Source organism: Zeus faber, assembly GCF_960531495.2.
Source record: "Zeus faber genome assembly, chromosome: 16".
Lineage (NCBI taxonomy): Eukaryota > Metazoa > Chordata > Actinopteri > Zeiformes > Zeidae > Zeus > Zeus faber.
In genome coordinates this window covers 29,900,615-29,918,114 of record NC_137202.1, presented here as the reverse complement: position 1 = coordinate 29,918,114, position 17,500 = coordinate 29,900,615, and the positions used below count along the sequence as shown (strand labels likewise).

The window sequence follows — 17,500 nt, the reverse complement described above, 5'->3', positions numbered from 1 at the left end:
AACTTCAACCCCGGCTTGCTGAAGGACTCTGCCCTCTCCACCAATAAGCCCATCGAGGTGAAGGGCCCCGGGGGCAAAGCCACCATCATCCACGCCCAGTACAACACGCCCATCAGCATGTACTCCCAGGACGCCATCATGGACGCCATCGCAGGCCAGTCCCAGGCCAAGGGCCACGAGGCTGGGTAAGAGTTCCACTCCTCCACCCCTCCACTCCTCCCTCTCCCTTCTGTCTCCTCCTTTCCTCCACTGCACTTCAAGTATTTTTGCACATTTATGCAGAAATGTTCCCCTCATTTCCAGCTGAAAGAGGTTTTGTTTCCCAAAAGCATTTTAACGCTCAGATGATGGTTAAACCCGTCTCACGCATCTTCTCAACCTTTCGGTGCATTTTCCCCAAATAATCTTAATTGGTGTTACAAATTAACTTGATTCATCATTTAAAGATTGATCGTTATCCTTATTGGGAAACGCAGGGCAGGCTGTTTCATTGGGCTGAGCAGATTGTTTTCTCCTCCCAGTTGATTGCCCGTCTGCCTGCGAGTGATGGAGCCCCTCCATCTTGGCTGTATCTAGGGGCGGGTTTATGCAAATGAGGGCTTAAAAATGATCGGCCACCGATTAGAATCTACGTCACACGTCACACTCCCAGGCGGAATACAATACTATTGGCAAGTATTCGGAAGCACTTCCAAGAACTTTAAACTCCTTTATAATGTTTCGTTCTACCTATCCTCTGTTCCTTGTGCTGCTGCTTCCCTCTGGTTTCAGCCCTTTAACCTGGCCCCGTGTTTCCACCTTCTCTCTTTAGCCTCTTTTCCACCGCGCAAAAACCCACCAACACACGCTAACACCTGGCTTTTGTCTTTCGTGGGAAAGGTTACAGTCAGCATTCATTCCAGGACAAATGACTCTGCGGTAGTCACAGATATTTATTGGCTCTCGCTCCAATCGGCAGTGATGGGAACATGACACCGGTAGGACAGCAGCACCTTCACAGTTTCCCTACGTTGGCACGTACAGTAAATAGACAGGATTATCATCATTCCATCATTTGGACCCAAAATCAGAAGTTATCGACTTTTTTGCCGCTGTTTTGAGTGTGGGGACCGCTCCGTGGGGACCGAAGAACCCGCTCCCCACCGGGCCCCGAGCCACCCCTGCACCGCCCCAAGCCGGCCTCCCAACCGGAGGAGCGTTTCCGCTTCCCGCCGCCGAAGGACCGGGCCCAATGCGCTGCGAGCTGCTGTGCGGGCGTGGATACTCCATGCTGCCAATCACACAGCATACACGACACGCCCCTTTTCCGGTGCTTTTGTGGCGTCGAAGGTGACACACCAGAAAAAAAACTGAAAGACCTACTCGTTCCCTGGTGATGGGAAAGGAGTCAATCGCCTCCTTTTAGAGGTTTTACCTGCGGTTTTACCTTAAAAACCCCGCATATACATGTAGACCCTAATTGTGGTGTGAAAAGGGTCTTTTTAAGTTTGACCTCATAGCGCTCGGCCTGCTTCCTGCTCCTCACTTGAACCTGTATGTTGCCGGTGTCCAGTCCTACTGAGCTGCTGGGGATTCAGCTTCTTTGATTTCAATGCCAGGCTCACGTTTGATACGCTGGTGATATTTTATTGTTTTTGAGATCTTCACTGAATGTTGAATATTTAGCAGCGTTTCCACTTTCCTCTGATTTGTGTTGGGGTTCAAACAGTATCTCTGATTCCGTGTCCGACTGAATATTCTGTTGTCCTGGTTTTGAACTCGGGTTTGCCTTTGGAGGCTCATTTCAAGTCGTTTGTACTCGCCGTGTGTTTTGTTGATTTGGTGTGTTTGGACTTTTCCCGGGCCGTGTCTAGCGACAAGTCATGTTAAGTAAGTATTTTCATCAAGTTACCAGTTACTAGAGACTAACCGCAGCTCATCCACCACATCCATCACAAGAGGATGCAAACTACTACAACATGAAAACCCTTAAAGGAAATGTAAAGCTGCTGCGGTGATGGTGTTGTGGTACATGATGATGGTGTGCTCACTTTGCAGTCAGTTCAAAGCCTTACAATCGTACAGTCAGACTTTGACATTTAACTAATTTATCGTCACGTAAGCATTAGTTACTGAGGCACTCTGCAAAATGGAATCTTAGAGATAACCCCACATTTACTCCAAGATGTTCTGTACTGAGCCCAGACGTGGATCCACCAAAAAGCACTGAATTAGTGTACAGTACAAGAGGAGCTCAGTACTGACTGATTCTTGATGGTTGAGAAATGTCATATAAAAGTATGGTACTTTTAAACGGCCTCCTCTGTGGACATGTTGAGTGGTCCGCCACCCGCCTGCAGGTGTAAGTGATACATTACACTCAGTGAAATTAGCTTCAGAAAAGAAGAGCCCTCTAAATTAAAGTGTAATTCTTCAACCAAGATATCTATCGCACGACAGCAGATGACAACCTCCTCCTCATGCTCTGCGCCTCCTTCCTTGGGACCAACTAATCACCTCGCATCACACGCCTGCATCCTTCACCCTGACAACCTGACCCCCACTTGCCCTTGACCCCCCCCCATCACATCAACCCAAATATCCATATGTCCCCCACAGAGACGAAGCCCCCGCCGCTGATTCCCCCCTGGCGTAAGTACCCCCTCCATGCACAAACCTTGACTCTTGACCTCCCAGGAGACCCAGCCTGAAAACTGTCTCCATTTCTGTAGCCGCTGTTCGGGGTCGTTTATCAACACCTGTACTGTCTGGCCTTGGAGTTTTTGGGGAATTTGCTTGATGTCGTCCCTCACGGCCCGACATTCCGTTTCAAACTCAGCTCCTCCTAAAGCCAAGAACACCTTAAATACCCCCATGTCTTCTCACTCCGCCCCAAAATATGGAGGGTGCGTTGCTTGTCGGCTGGGTGAACCCGAGCGAGGGAAAGGAGCAGGACGCCGGCGCTTTGCCAGCACACAGGCGCTTCTAGTAGGTGGTGTTGATAAACGGCCAGTCTGTCCTTCCTCCCCAATCTGCCTGCCACGTACCTCCACCTCCATCTCACCCACTAGCCTCTGCATGTCCTCCACCTACCTACCTGCCACTCTGAAAGGACACTGTGGCACCTCCTCCTTCTTCCATGATCCCTGACCGCTCCTCCTGATCCGGAGGGACGGCCAGGACCGGCTGAACTCACGGGTTGCCAGACACTCTCATGTACACTAATCGAGGCGTGCGTTGGATTCTGTGCTGTCGTGGTTATAACGTCAATCCTTCCTTGTTTCCTTTTCCTCCGTTCACCAGGAAACTCTACTAACGGCCTATTTTTCAATGTGCTGGAAATATAGCAGGAAATTGTATCCTATGTGTTTGTGTTGTAACGCATGGAAAATTGTGCTTGGAAAGAAAGTCATTCTTAATGTGCTGACCACACACCCCATCAGCATTTCAGACATGGTACCTGGTACAAACTGCTCCAAATATACACCTGTACTGCACCATGCGGACGTAGAGGAGACTCCTCCACCTCAGGGAATGACTCTACACTCAACATAACACACACAGCTTTTCCAAACTTGTGGTGGTTGTACACACTGCAGTTTGCACATCCGGTGGCATAAGGTTCCTGGTCATTCCTCACATTTTTATATAAAATATGATAATAATAAAAATAATAACAATAATAATAATAATAGTAATAATAGCAATAGATAATAGTAATAAGAAGCTAAAAAAAGGCAACTGGTGCGGCAATAAAAACAATTAAGAAATACAAAAATGATGGAGAAAAGTTCAAAGCGACTACGCTTACACCCCCTCTAGTGGTGAAAACGTGAGGAACCAAACGTGTATAAAAATGTGGTTTGAGATTTTTTTTTTTTAACCCTGAAATCAAAAGGTCACACTGTGTCACGTTGTTGACCCTTCTATCTTTTCAACATTCCCGATGTCAGGTTTAATATTTGCGCCTCCGGGAGCTGGGATGGAATAAAATCAAATAGTTGCCCGGAACAGCGGTGTCGTAAAAACAACAAAGAAACTGGGAACCGTGTCAACGTTACAGGGTCAGAGTAGAAAACTCCTTCTTTCATCAGGGTCTTACTAACTCACTAACAGAAGAATCATCATAATTCATCATAATCAATGTGTGAGACGTTCTTCTGGGCAACAGCCGCCAAGTCAAGGACGGGTGCCGTGCTCTGGTATCAACGTTTGACCTCCGCTGCTTTGACAACAAGTTTTTTCTGCCGTTTGCTTCAATTTTTTCTGCTTCTTGTGCAACAAAGTGTTTTTTTTGTTGGTTTGCAACAATCTGTTGTGGAGCAGGAACCTCCCTCTGATCCAGCCTCACAGGAAGCACATTGAGCGTCCACTTATCTCTCGTCTACGCCACTTTCTTTCGCTCCACGTCAGGATCAAATCCTTATCGCATATAAACGAACACACAAACCATGACTTTATAAACTATAATATATAATATACAAACTCACAACACTCGGCTGGCAAAGCCTCGACCCTTTTGGTCCCAAAGTCACCGCGCTAGTTTGTTTAAAAGCCCAGTCGCCTCCCTGCCGTGCAAGCTTCTCTGAGCTGACGGGCGTCTGACCGGGCGTCTGGCCAGGGTCTGACCAGGGTCTGACGGGGGTCTGACGGGGGTCTGACCGGGGTCTGACCGGGGTCTGATGGGGGTCCGCTGGGACGGGTGCCCTGTCTGTGTGGTTTCCAGTTCCCTCTCAGTTAAAGATGGCCTTGTAGACAGTGCCTCCCCAGTCTATCAGGCTGTCCTCCAGACCAGTGAGAAGGACGGCGATCTGTCCGGCTGGATCCGCAGGGCCGCTCAGCTGCAGTCCAAGTCCTTCCGGGCCCTGGCTCACATCACTGGAACTGAATACTGTGAGTGTACTGCGGCGGGGGCCGTGAGTGTTCATACCACATACATTAGGTAAACATAAGGGTTATATTTGGTAAATATTGAAATAGCAGCATTCAACGAAGGTACACAGTCACTACACGCAATATTTCAGTTAAAACCCCAAGACCCTGCAGAATCTTCTATGGCAGCTTTCCAAATATAATAAATCGTACTTTACTGCCATGTTTTGAAACTTAATTTCACTTCGGTGTCATCCAGTATCACCTTGCCACACTGGAGCTGTAGAGTACATCCTTCATCAGAAACAGTTCAACTGAGGTAGATCCCGTTGCTATGGGGTTGTCTTGGTCTTCGTTGTTGGATTTGCAGCATAGGCTCGTCCAAATGCTGGGAATGAAATTAAGACTCATTTTCCAATCGTTGCACCGACAGAATAACCCCTTCGTGAATAATTAAGTGTGAATAGAATAACGGATTTGAAAAGTGTCAAAATCCATAAAAGTCTGCAATGAGGGAGTTCCAGCCCTGGTGTCTAATTTGTTCACTTCTCGCAGGTTCTTCTCTTTTAGTAATTTCCATTTCCACACCACTCTGTTGTGACTTATTTCTCCAAGTCTGGGCTTGCACTCCTGTTGGGCAGCGTATTGACAGCGACCCTCCGTTGTGTGTTTCTGTACAGTGCAAGACCCGGATGCGGAGGCCCTCAGGAAGTCCAGGTAGGCGGCTAGCAGCAGCACAGTCCAGCTGAGCGACAGGAGGCCCCTAGAACCATGGCTGTACCCGGGTCCCTGGGAGACAAAACAAAACTTGAACCAGAACAATAAGATCATCCGAGTCCCATGGCTTAATGGCTGCAAATAGTTATTAGCACGTGCGGCTTAACCCTGAGCAGCCTGTGCCCCGCCCCAGCTTCTCTCCCAGTCTCCACCAGGGAGTCGTCCGTCCCCTGAACAGAGATGTCAGATGGGGATCGATGTCTCGGTGCAACTCAGATCCACCACTTGCAGGTAGCTTCACCTGCAGGTAGCTTCACCTGCAGAGTCATATCTTCACTCACAGGCTTTTCAATCACTGTGGAAATCAAACTACTTTCTATTTACAGATCTGGTTTTGCAGTTTGTGCCAGTTTGCTTGATTCCATGGTTTTCATGGTTTCCAAAACCCCCAGTGACATGTCCCTGAAGCCTTGTGTGTATTGTGACAGTGTAAGATTTGAACATAAAAATCTAAAATGCTCTAAAATGACGATAATATACCCTTGCTGGCATGTTGTTCTGCCCCATTGAACTGATACCCAGAATGCATCCTGCTTCCTGTGCTGTTGTTACACGTGCTGCCAAACTCTCAGTACGTCAAAGGACCCGTTCATTTTGCACGGAGGAAGCGTTGGCGCCCAACCCGACGTAAACGTTGGACCCAGTTTGAGCTGACCCTTGGAAACGCTCCCAGTCCCAATCCACCCGTACCGCCATAGCCAGTGCTGGAAGCGTGCCGGTACTCACCGGTACGCGGTACCGGCACTTCTACCTTTTACTCTTTGGCGTAACAGGACTTTTCACCTCTCACAGGCTGCTGGGCTCTGTTCTGCCCTCTGGTGGACAAATCAAGTGGACGTACTGTCAAATATATTTTGTTGAGTCAGAGCGTATTATTTTTTCAAAATGATTATAGCGTACAAGCTGCGAGGTCTGGCTCGAGGTTGCCATGACGTCATTGGGATTTGTTGAGGTGGTGGGCGTCCCTGTTTGGGCTTTCTGTCTCACACCTTTTTGGTGGAGCTGCTTTCAGTCATTATCTATTCCACCAGCCCGCATGCCCTGGTTCAGGTGCATTAGAGAGCGCCCCAAGTTTGTATCGGGTCGAGAGGAAGCAGGAAGTGATGCTGCATTCCCCAGGAAGTCGGAAAACTTAACGACCTACCTGTCTAACCACCGACTGACGACCAGTCTGTATCGTACACTGTGTACAAGACCAAGCACCTCATCACCCTTTATTTACTATATACACTATATTTACTATATATACTATATACACTATACTATATACACTATATACTATATATACTATACTATATACACTATATACACTATATATACTATATACACTATAAATACTACATATACTATATATACTAGATACACTATATACACTATATATACTATATTCACTGTATACACTAAATATACTATATACACTATATATACTATATATACTATATACACTATATATACTATATACACTATATACACTATACTGTATATACTATATACACTGTAAACACCATATATGCTATACTATATATACTATATACACTATAAACACAATATACACTGTATATACACTATATACACTATATACACTGTATATACTTTATACAGTATATATACCAGCCACACCCCCTTATCATGAAATAACACGGGTCCTCGCTTATCGACCAAGTGGCTTAACGACTCCACACGATTATTATATATGTATATATATATATATATATCTATAACTGGTGGTTAAGTGAGGAGTACCTGTATTGGTGTCGCTAGACCCCGTGTTAACATGGCATCAAATCTACAGAGCCGTTGAAAACGACAAATCGGTTAAAATAAATAATAATGGACACAAAGGGAACGTTGTTCACCGTTCACAGCGCTAATATCATGTTGCCGTAACGTCAGGTCTGTTGTCTTGGTGAACTGGGATGCGAGCGATGAGCTCTGAAATCCAACTTAAATGGCGACTAAAACAAGTGACTCTCAGCATGGTGTGGTGGTTTTACTGCCTTGCTAAGGGCACAGGGACTAGAGCTCCTAACCCTTGGCATTGTGAATGCCTGTTCTGCACTGCACACAGGTTCCCCATCAGCTCCACCCATTAAGCCATGCTGGAACAAAGATGATGTTAGAGCTCGACGCACGACCTCCTTGGACCGCACCATCAGCTGCTTTTTACCACCAAATGACGCAGCATTGCTTCGGGGACTTGACGTAGCGTCCTGCGTTGATCCTACCTGCGTGGCTGACATGTTGATTCTACCTGCGTGGCTGACATGTTGACCCTACCTGCGTGGCTGACATGTTGACCCTACCTGCGTGGCTGACATGTTGACCCTACCTGCGTGGCTGACATGTTGATTCTACCTGCGTGGCTGACATGTTGATTCTACCTGCGTGGCTGACATGTTGATTCTACCTGCGTGGCTGACATGTTGACCCTACCTGCGTGGCTGACATGTTGACCCTACCTGCGTGGCTGACATGTTGACCCTACCTGCGTGGCTGACATGTTGACCCTACCTGCGTGACGACGCCCTCTCGACAGACAAAACTGGTGGCGTGGCCAAAGAGGTCATTTTGGGAACTCCCAGGAAGCCTGTGTCAGCCCAGACCCTCCTGTCGTAGCCCTATCCCGTTGCTCCACCTTCTTTGTGCTGAACTTGAAGGGTGACGTGAACCCGAGTCGACGCCCAAGTAGATCCACACACATCCAGTCTCACCTGACTGATCCGTCTTCTTCCTCACATAATCGCTCTCACCGTCTGATTGGTGGACACGGCCCTACTGGAGTGTGGCATTAGGTCCCTGCTTCCTGCCCACCCCACAAGCAGCACTTTGACTTTAGTGAGAAACACTTGAACCACCACGTGAGGAACACGGTGACTCCGTAGGACAGGAGCAGTCAAGCTGCCAAACACAAGGAGAAGAGACTTGAGATGCTGTGTAGACACCGCGCCTCAGGCAGGGGCGGGCAGGCCGTCATCCCTAACCCTAACCCTAACCCTCCTATCCACCTTCTGCCTCCCTCCACCCTTCCCCGTCTCGCTCTCTTTCTATCTCTCTCTGTCTCTCTCTCGCTCTCTCTGTCTCTCTCTCTCTCCATGCCACAGGGAGATGTTTGAATCTGAAGTGAAAGGCCCACGTTTTGTCAAACTGAAAAACTGGCACAACGGCTTGTCTGCCCAAATCCTTAACGTCCCAACAAGCTGTTAGACAGGCAGACAGGCAGAGGAGCGACAGGTGGTGTCATCGTAGCGACGTGGCAACGCAGCAGGATGTGCGGTGTGTTCGTTGGAGGTTGAAGTTGAGGTGGTGTTGTGGGGATGGTGGTTTGGCATTCTGTGTCATCCTTCCCTTTATTATTACTTGGAACAGAAAGGTTAAAGGTCAAACCTTGTTTCATTCATATGCTACTGTAGATGAATACAAAGATCCACTGGATGGAACTGATTTCAAAATGTCAGCGTTGGAGTATTGTGGAAGGTTGAAATAAAGTGACGACCACTTGCAAAACAAAGAAACAGAAAGAGTTTTTTCTTTATATGAATTAGTCACAATATAAAACGATTATATACAGTGAATCTGGTTTAAACCAGTCTACCTAGCAACAGTAATGGATCATAAGAACTTTTCGTTTATAGCTGCAATGATGCAAAGCCTTAACTGCCAGAAGAATACCACAGTGCTGGTGTAATAGAATAAAGTAATACCACAGTGCTGGTGTAATAGAATAAAGTAATACCACAGTGCTGGTGTAATAGAATAAAGTAATACCACAGTGCTGGTGTAATAGAATAAAGTAATACCACAGTGCTGGTGTAATAGAATAAAGTAATACCACAGTGCTGGTGTAATAGAATAAAGTAATACCACAGTGCTGGTGTAATAGAATAAAGTAATACCACAGTGCTGGTGTAATAGAATAAAGTAATACCACAGTGCTGGTGTAATAGAATAAAGTAATACCACAGTGCTGGTGTAATAGAATAAAGTAATACCACAGTGCTGGTGTAATAGAATAAAGTAATACCACAGTGCTGGTGTAATAGAATAAAGTAATACCACAGTGCTGGTGTAATAGAATAAAGTAATACCACAGTGCTGGTGTAGAAGAAAGAAGAAAGAAGAAACAGTCTTTATTTGTCACACGACACTCCACAACACATGCTTGCACACACACACACACACACATGCACATGCTTGATGGTGGCCGGTGAAATGGATTCTCTGCTTTTAACCCATCCTGGCTTGTCCTTCCTCCGGGGGCACAGCCAGGAGCAGTGGGCAGCGTACGTGGACGCGCCCGGGGACCAGGTGATAAATGTCCATCGCTGGTCAGACGATGATGGGTGCATGTTTTGGGTGGGGGTCCTTACTGACGTGAGGTGGAGGAAACCCCATGTGAACACGGGGAGAACATGCAAACTCCACACAGAAAGGCTCCTGTTTTTTTGGAGCCTAGAATAATAATATAATCAAGTAATATAATCAAGTAATTCCACGCTGCTGGTGTAATATAATAAAGTAATACCACGCTGCTGGTGTAATATAATGAAGTAATACCACGGTGCTGGTGTAGTATAATAAAGTAATACCATGGTGCTGGTGTAATGTTCCACTTGGTGGCCGGCACAGGATGCAGTGTGGGGCGTTTGCTGAAGCAGATGTCACTTCCTGTTCAGGCCCTGGACAAAGTACCTCTCAGGACGTTGAAGTCGTTGAAGATGAAACTTGGCTTCACCTCCTGCTTCTCCTCCTCCTCAGGGTGATGGTGCTCCAGCAGCTTCCTGAGCATCATGTATGAGCAACGCTGCGGCACCATCCATAAACAAAGCAGATTCAACAAAGTTAAACAAAGTGGGTTTGACCGTCAGCGTGGAGCGAGAAAAACATCCAATGGTGACGGAGTTTGAGGCACAAACACATCAATGTCCGTCCTGTTGTAGCTGAGCGTCCAACACTGTCTGGGTCCTGGTCCTGTCTACTCATCCACTGTCCCTGCACTGCTAACACACACACACACACACACACACACACACACACACACACACACACACACTCTGTGTAGCTCCGTTAGAGAGACAGGGGCAGTGCTGCTGCTGCTGCTGCTGCACGGTGTCTTGGAGGTTTTGGAGGAAGGTGTTGAGTGGGGACAGAAGATGTCAAACTGAGAGTGGAAGTGTGGAAGTGGAAGTGGAAGAGATTGAAGGGTGGAGCAGCACCACCACCAAGGTTATCTGGAGGTGGTTTCAAGGTCATTTGGAGGTGGTTTTGAGGTCGTGCTCCTCGTGTCTCGGTTTGGTTTTGAACTCTTGAAAACTCTTGGTGGAGCAGGATGAGTGGAGCTGCAGTGGAAAGGTAAACTCTGCTTGTCGGCTGTTCAACCAGCAGGGGCCGGTGCCAGCTTTGCCTTGACGGAGGCTGCAGCTTCCTCCACCACTAACCAGCCACGCTGCCCGGGTGCAATGCATGCTGGGATGCCGGGAGAAGAGCACTGTGATTGGCTGACCTTTTAACCCCTCGCACGTCATCCTCCATCCAACATCCACCCAACACATCTACCTCACCATCATCCTGTTTCCATGCACCCTCCTCCTCCTCCCTCCCCAACATCGTTCCCCTTCCACTAACGACCTCGTCAGGACCTTCCAGCTTCACAGACTTAATGTCTTCGCTGGCGTTTTGAACAAAAAGAAAATCAGACTTTCAACTTTGTGTTCCACTGAGCGGCAGCAGCCCAGCAGGACGCTCCTCGTGTTTTGTGTTGCTGAGGTCACGAGTCATGAATCCAAACGTTCAAATGTGAGAAGCGACTTCAGTCTGTACCATGATGGTTCCAGATCACAAACCAGTTGCTTCATTTTTGCAAACTCAGCCTCCCTCGTGACATCACTGAGCACGGCACCCCGCTGTTCCCATGACGCTGCACAGGTTTAACGCGCATGAAACACGCTAACCTGGAACACACGTCCCTCACGTCCCAGGGTTCCTGGCTGTGTCCGACTGACCACTGCTGCGGTCAACCGGTGCTCTGAGCTGCTTGACCGTGGCTGCACCAAGCAGAGGTGACCAGCAGGGGGCGACGCTGCAGCCTGTACAGTTCAGCTGCTCTCACGCCTCCTGGCGTCCTGCCGCTCAGCTGCTGCAGCTTTTCTTATTCCGTTCTCGCCTTTGACATGAGGTCAGTCTGAATTTCAGGTGAATTCATATCTATGCAGCGCATGGAAGGGTGTAGTGGGATGGTGTCTCTACGTTTATGGGTATTTCCTGGACTGTCCTGTTTGCGTGCGAGCGTGGTATTCTCGCTGAAAAGAGGGAGGTGGTGCTGCCGCTCCCACGTGATGACGTCTCTTGAGTTTTAGATGGTTCTGAGTGGAGGGACGTGAGGGAATACGCCGTCAGTTTTATTGGAGGTGGAAATCTCAAACCAGGAAGCAGCTGCAGTTTGTTTTCATCCCCACGTGGCCTTTTCACCTCTCTCTCTTTTCTTTCCCCCAAAACTCTCCTGCTTCTATTATCTGTCATTCAAACTGAGAGAACCCCCCCCCCACACACAGACATATGTTAAGCATCACGGCCTGCTCCACCCAGCTTGGTTCGCTCCGCCCAGCTGGTTGACCTGGCTGCTCTGTCTCCTCCGGTGCTGCCAAACTGACTCAGGATCAGCGTCAGCTCCTCCCTGCTGCTCCTGTTGCTGCTAGCTGCCTGCCTGCAACCACCCCCAGCCCCGCCCCCCAGCCCCGACCACAAACCCCTGACCCAACAGCTCCACCCTCGTCATCCTGCACCCCCCGACCACCGCCCTCCATCTCTGTGTGGAGGCGGCAAAACCTGGTCTTTCAAAGATTAATCAATAGCACAAGATGTGACTGATAAGGAATAAGAGATAAGGAACGTTCATCCCCGTGATCATGAAGGAGTGAACATAAAGGATCAGGGCTTGTGTTGCTTATCACGGCTCCTTACGAAATAAAGGAAAACACGAGATGGAATATTGATTTTGAAATGATTTTAGAACTAGTATGTCTAGTTTCAGAGCTTCCACTGGGAAACATAGTCCACCATGACGTAGCAAACCATCCACCCGACCAATCGTACCACAAACCTCTTCTCTGCTGTTGATTTCAAAATGGACATTGACATCCACCACCAAGCCTCCACCTTCACCGCGTCTGCAGCTGTAGTTTCTGTTCAGCGCCACAAGATGTCGCCACCAGCTGGTGCGAGCAGCGGGTGTCATGAACACATGAACATGAACATACATGTAGAAAATAATCATAAAGCATAATCTGCACATGTTTTGACTTCACTATATGTTATACCGTGTTTGAATATTGTCAATTAAAAAAAGATTTGAGGCCTTAGTTTGATCAATGACAGTAAAACAGCCTGAGCTCGTTTCCCCGTCACCTTTACATTTTCCTTGATGAAGTAGCTGCTGTGTCTGTGCTGCGCCATCTCAGTCCATCTGTGATGTGATCAGAGTCTCTAACCCGGTTCCGACAGGCTGTCCATCAGGGGCTTCGTCTCCGAGGCGACGAATAAAAACCTTTTAGCTCCGCCCCTCCTCCCCTCCACCCTCCCCCCGCCTCCCTCCACCCGCCTGATGGATGGAGCACCCCCGACTCCAAGCACTTATTTAATCACATCTCCATTAAGTGCAATCCATCTCTGCTATGACACCGGACTGAAACCCCGCACACACACACACACACACACACACACACACACACACACCAACACACACACACACACACACACACACACACACACACACACACACTGCACTCCATCAGTCTGTATCTGCTGTCCCATGACTCAAACTCAATCAATAGGAGCAGAGGTCAGGGAGAGATGTAGTCAGGGTGTGTCTGTGTGTGTGTGTGTGTGTGTGTGTGTGTGTGTGTGTGTGTCTGTGTGTGTGTGTGTGTGTGTGTGTGTGTGTGTGTGTGTGTGTGTGTTATTTCCCTTGTAATTGGCCAATCGGGGGGAGGCTGTGCGTTCTGTAAATCTCCTCACGTCAAGTAGAATCCATCCTGAAAGTCCTGATTTCTTTGTTCAATATTATACAAAACAAACCCGGTAAGAGACATATTTGCAAAATGACGGACTAAAGCTCTGACAAATAAAAAAATATTTTTTTATTTTTTTACAAAAAATGATTTCAAAATGAAACCTTGTGATGGAATGTAAAGAAAACCTTAATCCGCTTGATATGACAATATTCAACATTGAACTGACGACGATGATAGAAAAACAACAATAAGACAAGAACAATGGGTGCATCAAGACAATCTAAATCAGCATGTTTTAGTTCCTTTGAATATAATATTTGGAATTTTTACATTTTTGCACACAATTAATTGACATTTTCAAAATCAAACCTTGTTGGGGAATGTAAAATGTCAATTCACGGAATCTTAAAAAGAAACAGAAAAAAACGAGACAATAAACCTCCTTATTCCACCTGCATGACAACATCATAAATGACAACAGTTATAGAAAAACACGACTGAAAACAGGGAACATTGAAGGTGCAGTGTGTAGAATTTAGGGAACCGAATTGTCAGAAATGGAATATAATATTTATAAGTATGATTTAATTGTGCATCATCCCATGAAAATAAGAATGGTTGTGTTTTCCTTACCTTACAATGAGCCGTTTCTATCAACATAGGGAGCCGGTACGCTTCACGGAGGCGGCCATGTTGCACCGCCATGTTGCACCGCCATGTTGCACCGCCATGGGGAGGGGTGTTCAACTCCACCACTAGAAGCCACCAAATTCTACACGTTGCACCTTTAAGTAACGAGTTTCCCATCTCAGTTGGATTGAAACTGACGTCCTGCTGTTGTTTCCACTAACCAGATGTTTGTCTGATCTGTGTGTGTGTACACACCGGCTCTGTGCGTGTAAACAGTTGTGTATGTACATGCCCCCTCATGTGCTTCTGTCTCTCTCTCTTTGTCTCTCTCTCTCTCTTGCTCGCTCATGGACTTAACCCTGTCTGTGCCATAGTCTGACTGAGCATGCTCCAGCCTCTCCTGCCTCCGCCCCCGTCGCTCTGTCCGCTAGCGCGATCAGCTCGCCTGCAGTGGCCAATCAGTGTCCTGGTCCCGGCGCGGAGCCCGCCCCTCTGAGGTAAAGCAGCACCTGTGAGCAGACCTGGATGGATTAATAAACCTAAAACGTTCCATTTATGGGAATACGGATGCAGGTATTTCACGTCAGTGTTTTTTAAACGCCCAATCCGGGATATCTTGTGAACAGCATTCAGCCAGCCGGGTCTCCTGGCCCCGCCCTCACGCCTCTTACTATATGGATCGATGGTTCTCTTACGAGCGATGAGAGGTTGGACTCTCTTTATCAGATCCGGTTCTTGACGAGTCACTCGGTAAAAATAGTCGTTCCATTTGTCCGCCTCTCGGTCGCTTGGGTTGGGTCGGCGAGCGAGGGAGGACTTCCTGAACCGTGACCGGGAGGCGCACGAGCCGCTTCAGCGCTCAGTCGGGAATGGAATTCTCACGAGAATCATTTTCAGTTTGCGAGATCAGAGATTCCCTCCGTGCGTGGAACCGTGAGGAGCTTGAAAAGAGCTCACGGTCCTTTTCATTCACAAATACAGATTGTGAGTCAGTGAATGACTGAGGACGTGGCTGCAGCGACAGCATGAACCAAACAAACCCCTCGTTGCTGCGGTGGCTCCTTGCAAAGATTTGTTCACGGTCCAATCGTCCTCGATGACTGGTTCACAAAGGTTACCGGCTCCCAAATCACTCAAATCCTTCCCATACTTTCAACACTCTCCACTTTTGCAAAGCCCAGAGGGCGTGGTTTTGATATGACGGATTGGGTGTAGCAGAGTTCCCACCGCGGCATCAAATACAAATTGCTCTGAATTTACTTTTGTCTGCTCACAGTTTTGAAGTGATGTGACTGTTTGTGCCGCCTTGTTGAGCGTGACGCAGCACGTGCACGAGCCAGTCAGTCACGTCGCTTCATGTTTGTGAAACGTCTCCACGTCTTCGTCGTTGGCGGCTGAAATTTGGATTTGTGGTTGTTAAGAACCCGTTTGCTGGTGAGTTCATTGAGAGGCGTGTCCACCCAGAGGGACACGCCCTGTTTGAGGGAGGACTCTGATCGGGGGGGACGTCCAGGTGAGTGTGAAGAACCAAAAACGAACATCGTTAAGAGTTGATGACTGTGGTGTTAAAGGTGTGGCAGGTAAGCGTTGTTCAGAAGTACTTAAAACCTGCTGAGATGACTGGTTTCCATACAGTGGAAAGCAAAAAAGTTATCTTCTGATGGCGTTTAACATGTCAGAATTCCAGTTTGTCGCCAGTAGATGGTGTAAAGCGTGCCAGCGTACTGCTCCACCCAGAACATCCAGGAAGCAAAACCATGAAACCAGCGACGACGTGCGTCATCATGTCTTCCTTCATTCCTCTGCAGTCAGTACGGCCAGCCTCCAGCCATGTACCAAGCCCCGCCCATGATGCAACAAGCCCCGCCCATGATGCAACAAGCCCCGCCCATGATGCAACAAGCCCCACCCATGATGCAACAAGCCCCACCCATGATGCCCCAAGCCCCACCTCCTCAGCAGTACCAGCAAATCCCGCAGCAGTACCAGCATCAGGCCCCTCCCATGCAGCAGAGCTCCATCCAGATTCCCATGGGACCCCCCGCCCCCAAGGTGGTCAGCACCGCCTGCATCTACCCCACGCAGCCGGGTACGTAGCGCAAACTCCACCCAACACACTGAGCGGGCGGGAGGACAGGGAGCATGTTGAATGGAAAGATTTGCACGAGTGGAAAGGTGAGGGTGGATTCTGCCGAGTTGTGTTTGTTGAAGGTGGAGGTTCTCAGCCGCCAACCAGCAGGGCGGCGCCGCTGGGGTTACGTCACTAACATATCGTCCCTTGTCGGCCTCCAGCCCCCGCTCCTGCCCCCGCCCCCCCTCCAGCCCCCGCCCCGGCCCCAGCTCCTGTTCCCGCCTCAGCACAGCCCTCCGCCCCCGCCGCTTCCTCCAACCGACCCCCCTGGGTTACGGACAACACCTTCGCTGACAAGTTTGACCCCGGCAAGACCACCACCACCACCACCATGAAGGTGCAGCCCCTGCCCCAGGCGGCCCCTCCCCCCCCTGCCTACATCCCCAACCCCTCCACTGCCCCGCCCGCCGCCCCCAGCCCCGCTGCATTCAGCCCCAACCCGGCCCCGTTCCCGCCCGTGGCCAGGGGCGTCGCCCAGAGGGCAGAGAGGTTCGCCGCCAGTGGACGCGCCCCCCTGTGTGGGGCCTGCAACAGTATGATCAGGTGAGAGCTCCGCCCCCTACAGGCTGCAGTGGGTCACTCATTGAAACTCAGTGGTATGTGCTGCATACACCAAATTATAATATTTATAGGATTTTAAGGGTTTACCATTTTTTTTTTAATTCTAAACTTATATTCAGAGGCAGCACCTGATTGTTTTTCAAGGAAATGTCATTTTCTCAGCATTAATTCTAATTTCTCCTTGTGTTGATTCTGCTCCTCGTGGACTGGGCCCAACATTATTTCTTCCTTGATAAATGTCAAATAATCGATAAAAATAAGTAAAAAAAAAAGAAATGGTGCATTCCCTCATCAGCTCCGTCCAGAGTAGCGATAGAGTTGAGGTGGAGTAGAGGGAGGTGGAGTAGACTCACGCCACTTCCTCTGGGAGTAAAGCTGTCTTACGGGATGTGGTGTTTCCCTCCCGCCACCAGGGGCCCGTTCCTGGTGGCGCTGGGTCGCTCGTGGCACCCGGAGGAGTTCAACTGCCACTACTGCCACACCTCGCTGGCCGACGTCAGCTTCGTGGAGGAGCAGAACAGCGTCTACTGCGAGAACTGCTACG

At 48.7% G+C, this 17,500-nt stretch overlaps 1 protein-coding gene across 7 annotated transcripts in view; it reads left to right on the top strand.

Moving 5' to 3' along the window:
• ldb3a (LIM domain binding 3a) overlaps positions 1 to 17,500 on the top strand; it is a 72,395-nt gene that overhangs the window by 41,914 nt on the left and 12,981 nt on the right. The window contains exons 6-13 of one of the 7 annotated variants that reach the window (XM_080016663.1): positions 1 to 185; positions 2,599 to 2,631; positions 4,706 to 4,872; positions 5,532 to 5,568; positions 14,639 to 14,761; positions 16,073 to 16,353; positions 16,557 to 16,938; positions 17,370 to 17,500. The exon at positions 1 to 185 is cut by the window's left edge and continues 16 nt beyond it; the exon at positions 17,370 to 17,500 is cut by the window's right edge and continues 50 nt beyond it. In XM_080016663.1, the coding sequence (XP_079872789.1) occupies positions 1 to 185; positions 2,599 to 2,631; positions 4,706 to 4,872; positions 5,532 to 5,568; positions 14,639 to 14,761; positions 16,073 to 16,353; positions 16,557 to 16,938; positions 17,370 to 17,500 (1,339 nt within the window). The remainder of the gene's footprint in view (positions 186 to 2,598; positions 2,632 to 4,705; positions 4,873 to 5,531; positions 5,569 to 14,638; positions 14,762 to 16,072; positions 16,354 to 16,556; positions 16,939 to 17,369) is intronic. The other 6 variants (XM_080016665.1, XM_080016666.1, XM_080016664.1 and 3 more) reach the window with 6 other exon arrangements.